General features: G+C 45.2%; 1 protein-coding gene across 2 annotated transcripts in view; it reads left to right on the forward strand.

Annotated features, from left to right (window-relative positions):
* pawr (PRKC, apoptosis, WT1, regulator) overlaps positions 1-13,866 on the forward strand; it is an 80,766-nt gene extending 66,900 nt beyond the window's left edge. For both annotated transcript variants that reach the window (XM_014153425.2, XM_014153426.2), the window contains exons 6-7: positions 950-1,054; positions 10,524-13,866. In XM_014153425.2, coding sequence (XP_014008900.1) covers positions 950-1,054; positions 10,524-10,610 — 192 coding nt within the window. In that variant the 3' untranslated portion in view covers positions 10,611-13,866. The remainder of the gene's footprint in view (positions 1-949; positions 1,055-10,523) is intronic.
* The last annotated feature ends 2,139 nt before the right edge of the window (positions 13,867-16,005 follow it).

Here is a 16,005-nt window from a genome sequence, read left to right on the forward strand (position 1 = left end):
CCTGCTGCTATAACTGTTTTTAAAGCATCTATCAGCATCCTGATAAATCTTGAGGATTTCTTTTTAACAGATGAATTCCTCTCTGAGTCGTTTGAGCGGATGCCCAGTCTGGCCTCGCTGTTCGTCTTCAATCAGATGTAGCCCTTCCTATATTCCTGTCTGCAATAACTCCTCTGTGTTCAGTCAGAGAATGTTTTTTACTGGAGTTAGAGAGAGGGGGAGATTTCTCTTCCCCATCACCCTGTTCTTATGAAACACTCTGTACTCCCTCTCAATCACTTTTTAGATTCTCAAATGTCATCCCGGTCCAGTCCATTTATAAAAGAAAAACTACTTCTTTCACTTGCCACCACACCTGTAAATTGAGAGTTTGCTTATCACTGGCGAGTTCGAGAGAGCAGTCGGTGCACTTTAGTTTTGTATTGATTTCAGCAAGTTCTGTCGCTGGTCTCTGGCTTGTTTAAATGCAGTAGATTTCATAGCATTATGCAACCTTGACAAATGTGCAGCGTCCTTGATTGCTTTGAGTATCGCATTGTAGTGTCATTCATCATGATAATGAAAGTATTACTTTGAAGCTTCACTTACCCATGTAACTCGGGTAACCCTCCATAAAATAACATTTATCTTCCGTGACCTGAAGATTTATGGTCACCACGGTATGGACATCATGCTACATTGTTTTGATGTTTTCTCGCTGCTATATGGGTTTCCATGGAAACCCGTTCACGCTTATCTGTAGTAAAAACAAAGTTAAGTTGGAGAAGCAGATTCCTGGCGAGCCTTCATTTCGCAGCGTAAATATCATCTTGAAACGTGACCATATGTCCACATGGCTGAGGCTTCTATATTTGTTCTCGCTCTGTCCCTGTCTGTGTGTGTGGACCATACCGAAGTGCTGCAGTATGTGTTCTAACGTTAACAGAGCTCTTTGCCCCTTCTTCCTCAGGAGCTGGCCAAACAGAGGCAGGAGAACGGGCAGCTGCTGAAAGCCCACCAGGATAAAGACGACCTGATTGGAAAGCTGAAGGAGGAGATTGACTTGCTGAATAGAGTGAGTGTTGGAGAGGGTTCGCCCAGGGTTGAGAGGGTAGAGTTGGGCTAGGCTGGGGAGTGTTGGAGAGGTTCAACCAGGGTTGACAGGGTAGAGGTGGGGTAGATTGTTGGAGAGGGTCACCGAGGGTAGAGAGTGGCTAGGCTGGGGAGTGTTGGAGACGGTCACCCAGGGTTGACAGGGTAGAGTTGGGCTAGATTGTTCGGGAGGATCAACCAGGGTTGACAGGGTAGAGTTGGGCTAGAGTGGGGAGTGTTGGAGACTGTCATCCAGGGTTGAGAGGGTAGAGGTGGGCTAGAGTGGGGAGTGTTGGAGACGGTCACCTAGGGTTGAGAGGGTAGAGATGGGCTAGTGTGGGCAGCCTCTAAGGCACTGAGAGTTTAAGGTATTTTGAAGAGGTTACTATACAGATGTTAGAGCAACAAGGCTAGATCTACTTTCACAATTATTCAAATCACATTTTATTGGTCACATACACATGGTTAGCAGATGTTATTGCGAGTGTAGCGATATCTTTGTGCTTCTAGTTCCGACAGTGCAGCAATATCTAACATGTAATTTAACAATTCCACAACAATTACCTAATACACACAAATCTAAGTAAGGAATGGAATAAGAATATAAAGATATGGATGAGTGATGACCGAGCGGCATAGGCAAGATGCAATAGATGGTATAAAATACAGTATATACATATGAGAGGAGTAATGCAAGATATGTAAACATTATTAAAGTGGCCAATGATTTCAAGTCTGTATGTAAGCAGCAGCCTCCCTGTGTTAGAGATGGCTGTTTAACAATCTGACGGCCTTGAGATAGAAGCTGTTTTTCAGTCTCTCGGTCCCAGCTTTGAAGCACCTGTACTGACCTCGCCTTCTGGATGATAGCGGGGTGAACAGGCAGTGGCTCGGGTGGTTGTTGTCCTTGATGATCTTTTTGGCCTTCCTGTGACATCGGGTGCTGTAGGTGTCCTGGAGGGCAAGTAGTTTGCCCCCGGTGATGCGTTGTGCAGACCGCACCACCCTCTGGAGAGCCTTGCGGTTGTGGGCAGTGTAGTTGCTGTACCAGGCGGTGATACAGCCCGACAGGATGCTCTCAATTCTGCTCTCAATTGTATTATAAATGAATAGTATGCTACTTAAATGATAATGTATGGTGCCCTTCTAGTCTAGAACACAGGTATAGTAATGTATACCTATGTGTTGTTTTTTTGCCAGTAATCCTTTTATGGACAACTCTGTCTTGCCACGTCTAACTGCCACAGTTCAAGATGCACTATGCTGAAATAACTCCACAATTTCCTGGTAGCAAATATTCTTATCGTTCACTTAATTTCAGTTTGTGGCAACTGGCAAGTATAGTGTAGAGAATCATTGTACCATTTAAACAGCTGGGAAATATATTTTCCATAACCCAATATTGTATTTTCAGTTGTTTAAAGCTGGTGTACAAAACTGAAAGAAAAAATTGTAACTTAAGGGAAGCATATAAATAGCACACGTAAAAAGATCTACCACTTTTTTGACTTGCTTTCAATGAGAATTACTGATCTATAACACACATTTCTATGTGAATTTGGTCAGGTCACCCAAAAAGTTACATACTGCAACTTTAATCTTATCATAGTTTTTCTTAATTGTCAGTTGAAAGCTTGTCAATTTTAGTAACTGTGCACTGCAGAGGAAACTTGGAGCTATTCAGTCTCTCACAGCTGTCTTGAGTGAAGCCGAGGACTAAATAGAACCGATTGCCAAATTACCACGTCGCTATCTGCAGGCAATCAGCTTGATATTGTAAAGCTGCTTCTCGGATAAGCAGAAGATTACAATTATCCAGCGCTTGCAAGGATTAACACTCGCACAGGCACCCCCCAAAAAAGTCATTTTCTCATGTTCTCTCTTTATCTCCCGTACCCCAACCTCTGAACTGGATCTGATTGGTGTTTTATCAACATTTTAAACTCATTGTCAACCGCACGGGTCGTAACCCCATCCAATTCTGGTCTACAGAGCCTGAAGTAAACGATATGCAGACCCGTTCGAGGTGCAGAGCTCTTCAGTTTAACTCCCCTGCACCCCATGGCAGTTTGGAGAAAAAACTTTTGAGTTTCACTGTGTGCCTCCTGACTTAAAACAGCTGCCCTTTTCAAAACATGACATTTTCACTTCCCTGACAGAGAGTTTATCGGATCTAGTCTGAAGAAAACACTAGGCCCCTGCTATAAGTCAAGAGTGCTTAAGCCAATCAACATCCTACACGCTGTGGTTAAGAGAAACCCTTTGTAGTGTGGAGTACGAGTCTGATTTCAATCATCCCCTGATATGTAACGTGACTTATAACCACTAGGGTTATCCGCCTGTAATTAATTCATCATTAGTCAAGAGTTACTACATTTCCACTCCTATCCGCTCCTGAATGTTATGTAACCATTTAGTAGTCCATGCATTAGGCTAAATCCACAGACTCTGAATGTAAAGAGACAGCTGTGTCATGTGCCTCTTTCTCTAGAGACCAATTACATTGCTTCTCATTGGCACCAGGGAGTCAGATCTGTGACAGCCTACAGGCCCCACCCCCTGTCTCCATACCTACTGTAGACCCACACTGTATAGAGAGGCAAATACCCCACCACCTGTCTCCATACCTACTGTAGACCCACACTGTATACAGAGAGGCAAATACCCCACCACCTGTCTCCATACCTACTGTAGACCCACACTGTATACAGAGAGGCAAATACCCCACCACCTGTCTCCATACCTACTGTAGACCCACACTGTATACAGAGGCAAATACCCCACCCCCTGTCTCCATACCTACTGTAGACCCACACTGTATAGAGAGGCAAATACCCCACCCCCTGTCTCCATACCTACTGTAGACCCACACTGTATACAGAGGCAAATACCCCACCCCCTGTCTCCATACCTACTGTAGACCCACACTGTATACAGAGGCAAATACCCCACCCCCTGTCTCCATACCTACTGTAGACCCACACTGTATACAGAGGCAAATACCCCACCCCCTGTCTCCATACCTACTGTAGTCCCACACTGTATACAGAGGCAAATACCCCACCCCTGTCTCCATACCTACTGTAGACCCACACTGTATACAGAGGCAAATACCCCACCCCCTGTCTCCATACCTACTGTAGACCCACACTCTATAGAGGCAAATACCCCACCCCCTGTCTCCATACCTACTGTAGACCCACACTGTATAGAGAGGCAAATACCCCACCCCTGTCTCCATACCTACTGTAGACCCACACTGTATAGAGAGGCAAATACCCCACCCCCTGTCTCCATACCTACTGTAGACCCACACTGTATAGAGAGGCAAATACCCCACACCCTGTCTCCATACCTACTGTAGACCCACACTGTATAGAGAGGCAAATACCCCACCCCCTGTCTCCATACCTACTGTAGACCCACACTGTATAGAGGCAAATACCCCACCACCTGTCTCCATACCTACTGTACACCCACACTGTATAGAGGCAAATACCCCACCCCCTGTCTCCATACCTACTGTAGACCCACACTGTATAGAGAGCAAATACCCCACCACCTGTCTCCATACCTACTGTAGACCCACACTGTATACGGAGAGGCAAATACCCCACCCCCTGTCTCCATACCTACTGTAGACCCACACTGTATACAGAGGCAAATACCCCACCCCCTGTCTCCATACCTACTGTAGACCCACACTGTATAGAGAGGCAAATACCCCACCACCTGTCTCCATACCTACTGTAGACCCACACTGTATACAGAGAGGCAAATACCCCACCCCTGTCTCCATACCTACTGTAGACCCACACTGTATAGAGAGGCAAATACCCCACCCCCTGTCTCCATACCTACTGTAGACCCACACTGTATAGAGAGGCAAATACCCCACCCCCTGTCTCCATACCTACTGTAGACCCACACTGTATACAGAGAGGCAAATACCCCACCCCTGTCTCCATACCTACTGTAGACCCACACTGTATAGAGAGGCAAATACCCCACCCCCTGTCTCCATACCTACTGTAGACCCACACTGTATAGAGAGGCAAATACCCCACCCCTGTCTCCATACCTACTGTAGACCCACACTGTATACAGAGAGGCAAATACCCCACCCCTGTCTCCATACCTACTGTAGACCCACACTGTATACAGAGAGGCAAATACCCCACCCCTGTCTCCATACCTACTGTAGACCCACACTGTATAGAGAGGAAAATACCCCACCACCTGTCTCCATACCTACTGTAGACCCACACTGTATACAGAGAGGCAAATACCCCACCCCCTGTCTCCATACCTACTGTAGACCCACACTGTATACAGAGAGGCAAATACCCCACCCCCTGTCTCCATACCTACTGTAGACCCACACTGTATACCGAGAGGCAAATACCCCACCCCCTGTCTCCATACCTACTGTAGACCCACACTGTATACAGAGAGGCAAATACCCCACCCCTGTCTCCATACCTACTGTAGACCCACACTGTATACAGAGAGGCAAATACCCCACCACCTGTCTCCATACCTACTGTAGACCCACACTGTATACAGAGAGGCAAATACCCCACCCCCTGTCTCCATACCTACTGTAGACCCACACTGTATACAGAGGCAAATACCCCACCCCTGTCTCCATACCTACTGTAGACCCACACTGTATAGAGAGGCAAATACCCCACCCCCTGTCTCCATACCTACTGTAGACCCACACTGTATACAGAGGCAAATACCCCACCCCCTGTCTCCATACCTACTGTAGACCCACACTGTATAGAGAGGCAAATACCCCACCCCCTGTCTCCATACCTACTGTAGACCCACACTGTATAGAGAGGCAAATACCCCACCCCTGTCTCCATACCTACTGTAGACCCACACTGTATACAGAGAGGCAAATACCCCACCCCCTGTCTCCATACCTACTGTAGACCCACACTGTATAGAGAGGCAAATACCCCACCCCTGTCTCCATACCTACTGTAGACCCACACTGTATAGAGAGGCAAATACCCCACCACCTGTCTCCATACCTACTGTAGACCCACACTGTATAGAGAGGCAAATACCCCACCCCTGTCTCCATACCTACTGTAGACCCACACTGTATACAGAGAGGCAAATACCCCACCCCTGTCTCCATACCTACTGTAGACCCACACTGTATACGAGAGGCAAATACCCCACCCCTGTCTCCATACCTACTGTAGACCCACACTGTATACAGAGAGGCAAATACCCCACCCCTGTCTCCATACCTACTGTAGACCCACACTGTATACAGAGAGGCAAATACCCCACCCCCTGTCTCCATACCTACTGTAGACCCACACTGTATACAGAGAGGCAAATACCCCACCCCTGTCTCCATACCTACTGTAGACCCACACTGTATACAGAGAGGCAAATACCCCACCCCTGTCTCCATACCTACTGTAGACCCACACTGTATACAGAGAGGCAAATACCCCACCCCCTGTCTCCATACCTACTGTAGACCCACACTGTATACAGAGAGGCAAATACCCCACCCCTGTCTCCATACCTACTGTAGACCCACACTGTATACAGAGGGCAAATACCCCACCCCTGTCTCCATACCTACTGTAGACCCACACTGTATAAGAGAGGCAAATACCCCACCCCTGTCTCCATACCTACTGTAGACCCACACTGTATAGAGAGGCAAATACCCCACCCCCTGTCTCCATACCTACTGTAGACCCACACTGTATACAGAGGCAAATACCCCACCCCCTGTCTCCATACCTACTGTAGACCCACACTGTATAGAGAGGCAAATACCCCACCCCCTGTCTCCATACCTACTGTAGACCCACACTGTATAGAGAGGCAAATACCCCACCACCTGTCTCCATACCTACTGTAGACCCACACTGTATAGAGAGGCAAATACCCCACCCCCTGTCTCCATACCTACTGTAGACCCACACTGTATAGAGAGGCAAATACCCCACCCCTGTCTCCATACCTACTGTAGACCCACACTGTATACAGAGAGGCAAATACCCCACCCCCTGTCTCCATACCTACTGTAGACCCACACTGTATACAGAGAGGCAAATACCCCACCCCCTGTCTCCATACCTACTGTAGACCCACACTGTATAGAGAGGCAAATACCCCACCACCTGTCTCCATACCTACTGTAGACCCACACTGTATAGAGAGGCAAATACCCCACCACCTGTCTCCATACCTACTGTAGACCCACACTGTATAGAGAGGCAAATACCCCACCCCCTGTCTCCATACCTACTGTAGACCCACACTGTATACAGAGAGGCAAATACTCCACACCCTGTCTCCATACCTACTGTAGACCCACACTGTATACAGAGAGGCAAATACTCCACACCCTGTCTCCATACCTACTGTAGACCCACACTGTATAGAGAGGCAAATACCCCACCACCTGTCTCCATACCTACTGTAGACCCACACTGTATACAGAGAGGCAAATACCCCACCCCCTGTCTCCATACCTTCTGTAGACCCACACTGTATAGAGAGGCAAATACCCCACCCCTGTCTCCATACCTACTGTAGACCCACACTGTATACAGAGAGGCAAATACCCCACCCCCTGTCTCCATACCTACTGTAGACCCACACTGTATACAGAGAGGCAAATACCCCACCCCCTGTCTCCATACCTACTGTAGACCCACACTGTATAGAGAGGCAAATACCCCACCCCCTGTCTCCATACCTACTGTAGACCCACACTGTATACAGAGAGGCAAATACCCCACCACCTGTCTCCATACCTACTGTAGACCCACACTGTATAGAGAGGCAAATACCCCACCACCTGTCTCCATACCTACTGTAGACCCACACTGTATAGAGAGGCAAATACCCCACCCCCTGTCTCCATACCTACTGTAGACCCACACTGTATAGAGAGGCAAATACCCCACCCCCTGTCTCCATACCTACTGTAGACCCACACTGTATACAGAGAGGCAAATACCCCACCCCCTGTCTCCATACCTACTGTAGACCCACACTGTATACAGAGAGGCAAATACCCCACCACCTGTCTCCATACCTACTGTAGACCCACACTGTATAGAGAGGCAAATACCCCACCACCTGTCTCCATACCTACTGTAGACCCACACTGTATACAGAGAGGCAAATACCCCACCCCCTGTCTCCATACCTACTGTAGACCCACACTGTATAGAGAGGCAAATACCCCACCCCTGTCTCCATACCTACTGTAGACCCACACTGTATACAGAGAGGCAAATACCCCACCACCTGTCTCCATACCTACTGTAGACCCACACTGTATAGAGAGGCAAATACCCCACCCCCTGTCTCCATACCTACTGTAGACCCACACTGTATAGAGAGGCAAATACCCCACCACCTGTCTCCATACCTACTGTAGACCCACACTGTATACAGAGAGGCAAATACCCCACCACCTGTCTCCATACCTACTGTAGACCCACACTGTATAGAGAGGCAAATACCCCACCCCCTGTCTCCATACCTACTGTAGACCCACACTGTATAGAGAGGCAAATACCCCACCCCCTGTCTCCATACCTACTGTAGACCCACACTGTATACAGAGAGGCAAATACCCCACCCCCTGTCTCCATACCTACTGTAGACCCACACTGTATAGAGAGGCAAATACCCCACCACCTGTCTCCATACCTACTGTAGACCCACACTGTATAGAGAGGCAAATACCCCACCCCCTGTCTCCATACCTACTGTAGACCCACACTGTATAGAGAGGCAAATACCCCACCCCCTGTCTCCATACCTACTGTAGACCCACACTGTATAGAGAGGCAAATACCCCACCCCCTGTCTCCATACCTACTGTAGACCCACACTGTATACAGAGAGGCAAATACCCCACCCCCTGTCTCCATACCTACTGTAGACCCACACTGTATACAGTGAAACACATTCCTCAGCATTTCTCCCGGTTGTTATTTTGTATTTAAAAAAAAAAAAAAATCGCATTCACTCACTTTGAAGGTTTCATATATCATTGTCTAGCTCCTAACATTGAATATTGAGAAGAAACCTCAACAGCGGATCTCTTTGCTGCTGTTTTAATCCGAGGTCAGAGTTTCTGTTTCCTGTGTCTACAGTCTTGGGCCAGTGGTCCAGTGTTCCCAGCACTCCGAGACCATCAACAAACTCTCCCCATCGCATGACCCTTGCTCACATTATCTGGGTCACAGGTTTTGGCAATGTTTTTGGCATTGGGAAACCCAGCAGGAGGCCCCCCAATGCAAACAAGCCCTGAGTCTACAGTTGCTGGTCAGTGTTGATTTTGCACATTTCAGGAACTTGCAAGTGTCCTCTATGCCTGGCTGTCTTTATTATCTTTACATTTCTTCATTAAGATAGCCACTGCAGTCTACAGCCTATGAGCCATCTGGCCATGTGGAGGAGGCCGTATAACTGTTGGATCAGAGAGCCCTGATAGCATCACATGAACAGGACCTCATAAGAGGCAGCATCCCTGTGGGAACACTCGCCGGGGCGATAGTGATCAGAAATGTCCCTCGGAGAGGTTACTGCAAGGCCTGATGGGAAGGCAGGAGATAAGGAACAGATCCAGTGTGGCGTCTCTTTCTCGCGTCGCTTGAAGATTGAACTGTGACTCACTAGCAAAGTTTGTTTTGTAGGGAAGGCTTGGATAAGGCTGAGGTGCTGGCAGATATGACCCTGGAAGACATCTGACTCTGGGTATTGGCTACATAGAATACAGGCTCAAGCAGGTGCATGCAAGTTGAAGTACATGTGGATATAATCTATTTTGGGTGATTAAATGAAATGTGAATAAAGTTATTAGTCGGTTGTAACTTAAAATGTTCAAATGGTATGCCGGAGGCCAGAAAAACAATGTCATGGCTATCGAGTGAATCTAGCAGCTGTCAGATGCGAAATGAGACTGCTTTTCTCCCCTTGTGTCAGAGCTCAGACAGTGAGCTGTTCTGTAGCCACACCATGTCTGTGGCTCTGTGACCTCCAGAGTTTGATTCGCAGACTACCTTGCTTTTTAAGTTTCCGACAAGTGCGGCTTAGCTAATCCTGACGGTCGCCTGTCGAAGTGCCGCCAGTGATGGAGGAAGCCGAAAATGAGAAGTGTCACTTTTAGATCACTGCTTTGATGAGAGGGCGTCATGGCAATGGGGCTCCTCATTTGTGTCTAATTGGAGCTGTTCAAGTTTAATTCGTTATTATCAAGGCAATTCTGCTGAAGAGAGACCCGGGAGGTGAAACTCTTCGTTCCACCTCTCACTCTCTCATCTTTCTCTAAACTGACAAGCTAACTCCTCTGAGGTAAAAATAAGGCAGATCTTGCATAATGATGGTATATGACTTCCTTTAGATCAAGCTGAAGTGGAGCTGTCGCCTTTGTTTTTGTTTTGCAGGACCTTGACGACATTGAGGATGAGAACGAGCAGCTGAAGCAGGAGAACAAAACTCTCCTGAAGGTGGTGGGCCAGCTGACGAGGTAGAACCCAACGGGCCACGGATCCCCACTTCCAAAAAGAACAAACCACCCCTCCCTCCAACGGAGTGCCCCTCCCAAGGCCTTACACCCCCTGCTCTCACCCACCCTTCCCTTTCCACCCTCGGTCCAAGTCCAGCAGCAGCATGTCCTTTGTCTGTGTCAGTGGTGTCTCTGTTGTTGTCGCTGGGTGGAAGAGGACATTTAAAAGTAGCTTTTAGAGCCTTTGTGTCATATACGCACCTTTTAGCTTCCTCCCTAAGGATGTTTTTATTCAGTTCTGAGGGGAAACTGAAGCCACTGAGAGCTCTAGTTCTATTTAGATCCAATGGGGTGTCTAAATGAGGTTCTGTGATGGTATATTTAATGTAAATCTCTTGTACATAGGCCATTTAGATTTGTTGTTCTTTTTGATGAATCTTAAAAAGGAAAAGGAAATTGAATGTATGTGGTGCATCACCGAGCACATGAGGGATGTTTTGTTTGTTTTAGGAACTTAAAGAGGTCTTGGACATTTTGACTCTAATGATCTGTCGACCAGGGTATATAATGCTTGCCTAGGTTATGTGCAACCGGCTCTCTGTGCTTCTGTTTATCTGCATCATTACAGTGTAAATGCATTGTCAGCCCAGTGACCATATTATCCATCTCAGCACTAAAACCTGGTCTCCATCTGCACGTGAAACAACTGGCTCTGTGATGGAGCCTATGTCATTTAGACCAAATTCAAGACAAAATCCCTGCTACCATCAGCCAAAGTGGGCATAATGCCTTGCACGTTACGGAAGTCTTTTTTGGAAATCCATTAGTTCCATTTCCCCAAGGGGATAAAAAAAAGCCTGGTGCTTTTTCTGTTCATGTCGATGCCGCTTTTACTCTCTTGTTCCGATTTATACTTGGTACATTTTAATCACTGGGGTCGTTTCAGATAAACTTAGGGTATGCCAGTGACATGGGTGGTGGGATAAAGTTGAAGCTTTATTTACTGCATTTCTCCACAATTTAAAAACTCTAAAATGGTATTCGGAGAACAAAAACAAGCTAAATTGACTCCAGCCGTAATACGCTAAACTGCTATTGCCTTTTAATGGGGATTGGAATGATTTTAGTAGCCTATTTTATATTGTTGGTATTGAGCTAGGATATGATGACTGCCATACCCTGCCATACCCAATTGATGCCCTGATTTAAACCCAGGTGGTATATTTTCAACCTGAAGTCATTCAAATATAAATATCCCCATTATAAATCATAAAAAGCAAGCAATTTGTTTTCATTAATTCTATGCTTTATAGCCATTTCAATGTTGAAAATGAAATATTATAGTATTGTTGATGGGGAGAGGTCTTGAGGTTACACCCCAGTAGAAATACATGTGGAATCTTTCGAAATGCGTTTTGCATCTGTAACTCAAGCGTTTACAGCTTGTTCTGTTTGCAATATTGATAGGTGTAGCTGCTCTTGGTATATAGTGAGCAAGATTTATAGAGTAAGCTACTGCAGTGCATTTTGTTGTATGATAACCAAATCAACTGAAGGAACATACTTTTTGATTTCTCAAGACAGTGATGTGGTTGTGAGAAGATCTATTACTTTACCCAGCTGTATTTAGATCATTGCATTACATACAGGGGCCCATTATGTGCTGAAACAAATGTGTGGCTCTTGCATCATGTACTCTGTAAAGCCCACTGGGTGGTAAAGATTTTAGGTTTTAGACATTACTGGGGTACATCTCGATATAGAAACCTCTCTTACCGGTAGACACACACACACAACCCTTACAGAAAAAACACGTGAAACCGTGTGTTTTTGGAACACTTCACATGATGATATTTCACGTGTAGTTTCACATTAACCTTTCACATTTTGATTCAAATGTGAATCTTTTTTGGGGGATATTTTTCACTTGAGATTTCACAGGCGATGCCCTGCTAATAAAACAGATTTGTTAGAATGCACACACATTGCTTTTAACATAATGTTTTCAACTCCCACATTTGGCACACTTTGACATGCATGATGACGTTGTTTATGTTTGTTTATACAGTCATTATTATTCCACATGTCCTCACCGAGGATTTCAACTCACAACCTCTTCGTTCATTGGCATTCTGATATATCCTTACACTTTGGACTTCAAAGTAAATCTCAGCTTTGTTAAAAGTACATATTTATCGGCGTGATTTAGGAGTAATGTTAAAACAGAATAATATGCCCCACAAACATTAGACAACTGTACAGAAAACCCTCAAATTGCTGCAATAAGTAAATGAATTAAACGATGAGAGAATAGTCAGATTAACTGATAAGTAAAATAGCAGTGTAGCTGGTACTCTTTTGGTAAGGGCAGAGGTGTAGGGGAATGCTACAGAGTTTGTGGCACAACAGAAAGATCAGTTTACCAGATATCCAGACGATGTTAGTTTAAATCCCAGGTGGCCTCATATTGAAAAGCCAGTACTTAACTACTAAGTGATCATGTCAAATGTAATGATATTCACATTGAGTAAAGATTTTACTTTTTTAGTTGAACAGCGTACTACTTACTTTAAAACCCCCATACCATGCATTTACTTTAATTATCATCATGTTACGTCCTGATGAATGGTAAAACAAAGGTCTTGAGAACATCTTACAAACATCCTAACATGTTCCTCAATGACTTTATTGGGATGTTGTCGTGGTCCCCTGGAGGTTTTTGTTTAGTTTCAGTTTTGTCCCAGGGATGTCCCCAAGGACGTTGTTAGGACGTTCTTGGAATGTTGTCATGGTCCCCTGGAGGTTTTATCTAGTTCCCGGTTTGTTCCAAGGATGTCCCCCCCAGGATGTTTTTAGCACATTCCTGGGATATTGTGTCATGGTCCCCTGGAGGTTTTATCTAGTTCCCGGTTTGTTCCAAGGATGTCCCCCAGGATGTTTTTAGCACATTCTTGGGAAGTTGTGTCATGGTCCCCTGAAGGTTTTTGTCTAGCTCAAATGTCACGTAGTTTCATGCTAGTTTCACGTAGTTTCATGTTAGTTTTGCCTCCCCATTATTGTCACATTTACTCAAATGTTGTCAAGTGTAGTTTAATGGTGTCACTTTGACATTTTGCTTCCCAAGTTGTCACATTTATTTCACATGTTATCACATGTTGTTTTACATGTCACATGAACTTCATGTGACTTGTTTTTTCTGTAAGGGACACACACACCTCGTTCTCTCTACATTATGCATGTACAGAAAATGAAGCCATTTAATAAAAGTTTGATTATCTCTCTGTCGACTCGTTAGTGTTTATTAAGGCTAATTTGATGTGATGATACGATGTCACTGAGCTGGTAATGTAACATACAGCGGGGGTTCAGTTGTGTGCTCCCCGACCATGGTTATTCATCATCGCCAATCACCTCGCAGTCTGACTGGAGAGGGACCACCCATCCCTGGCGACGCCACATCGACGCTGGACTAATATAGCAATGCCATCCAAGTTAATTAGTCTCCCTCACCTTGAGAGATATTCATTCCTCCTCCTTCCGGTAGTTTGTGAAATAATCTCCTTTTAACCCCGTTTTGTCTTTTTTCCCGTCTTGTTATTCACAAACTTGACAGTCTTGACTGTTTCTCCTCTGCTTAGTAAAACTAGCATTAACTGAGTTACAACCCACTACCTGTAGCTTCATTTAAACCCCCTCATCTGTTCCTTAACCAGCCCTCTGAAAGGCCCTCACCACCACATAGCCTCAGGGGGACATGTTTGGAAAATGGAGGTATGTAGGTTTTGTTCATGCTAAATCAATGTAATTATTATTCTTACTGGTACACGTCACAGTTGGGCTCTCATCAAAGCTCTAACGGCACTAACGAAAGTACGGGACTGCAGCGTTATCAGATATAATTTTACCTTTAGTAAAATAACTTTTTTTTTTAGATCTGAAATGTAACAGAGGTGGCTTTTTTTTCTTCAGTGAAGACCTTAAAGATCTTCACTGAGATGAGGCCTGGAGGCTAGTTGATATGGATGGAATGGCCACATCGTGTACACCGAAATGCATTTGATCCTGTGGAACTGATAGTCATTGGAGAAAAAAAAAAAAACCCTTATCTTGTTTCTTGAAGGAGGCCATATTTCATTATCAGCGGTTTCTTGCTCTTGGTCCTCAGAGCCAATCTGCTCCATCTCTGGGATCTCTGGTGCAAGGAACCACTCACCCAGCTGAGGATGGCAGGGGTCGGGGAGAGAGATGGCGGGAGAGAATATATGTGGGTTATTTTGTCTCCCTTGAATTGGCTGGCTGGTTTGGAACCATCTGCTCAGAAAAATGCCTCCTTAAAGAATAAAAAACAATTGCCCATATGGCATTTTGTTTGGACTAAGGTAACATTTCTCTAAAACCATTCGTAACCAGTAGATCCTATTCCACTGATATGGAACCTACGAGATCTCCCACATGTTGCACTCGCATCAAAATTAGGATACATTCTGCATCGAGTCTTTTGTAACACAGATTAATAGCTTTGGCATTTGTGGAAGCCTGATGGACCTCTGTGGCTTGCTACTAGACTAGTGAGGGATTTTTCGAATCGCGCTCTCCACACCAACGCTCTGAAACGCAAACAACACCATGTCAGAGAGAGGGGGAGGTGGAAAAACACAAGACGCATACATTTCCCTCAACACACTAGGGCCACGCGCTGTGCTGCCCTTTCAGAAATGCCCTGTAAAAGTCAATAAGGAGGAAAGGCGCCATTTTCAGACCAATAAGCAACATAAACCATTGACAGACCAAAGGCATTTCATTCACCTCAGAACTCCTACGACTGTATGATTCATAGTGCGATAGATTCTCATACTTTCATTTTCCCACAACTGTTACCATAGCAATGACTGAGATATGGTTTGGTGTAAATCACACATTCTTGGTGTTTGTGTACTTTGATTAGGCTTATAGTAAGTTATGTTATTGCTGTAGTATTATATTTCTGATACAGTATGTAATGTGATTTATAATACTCTGCAAGCATTTCAAAATGATAGAATATACTGCATATGACGGCCATTACACCTATACAGTGACCGCAAAAGTATTCACCCCCATTGTCATTTTTCCATTTTTTTTTACTTTACAACCTGTTATTGAAATAGATTTTTTGGGGGTTTGTATCATTTGATTTACACAACATGCCTACCACTGTGAAGATGCAAAATATTTTTTCTTGTGAAACAAACAAGAAATAAGACAAAAAAACTGAACTTGAGCTTGCGTAACTATCCCCCCCCCCAAAAGTCAATACTTTGTAGAGCCACCTTTGTCTTTATAAGCTTGGCACATCTAGCCACTTGGATTTTTCCCCATTCTTCAAGGCAATACTGCTCCAACTCCTTCAAGTTGGAGCACTCTTCCATAAAGCTCAGCTC

The sequence above is a fragment of the Salmo salar genome, chromosome ssa17, assembly GCF_905237065.1.
Source record: "Salmo salar chromosome ssa17, Ssal_v3.1, whole genome shotgun sequence".
Lineage (NCBI taxonomy): Eukaryota > Metazoa > Chordata > Actinopteri > Salmoniformes > Salmonidae > Salmo > Salmo salar.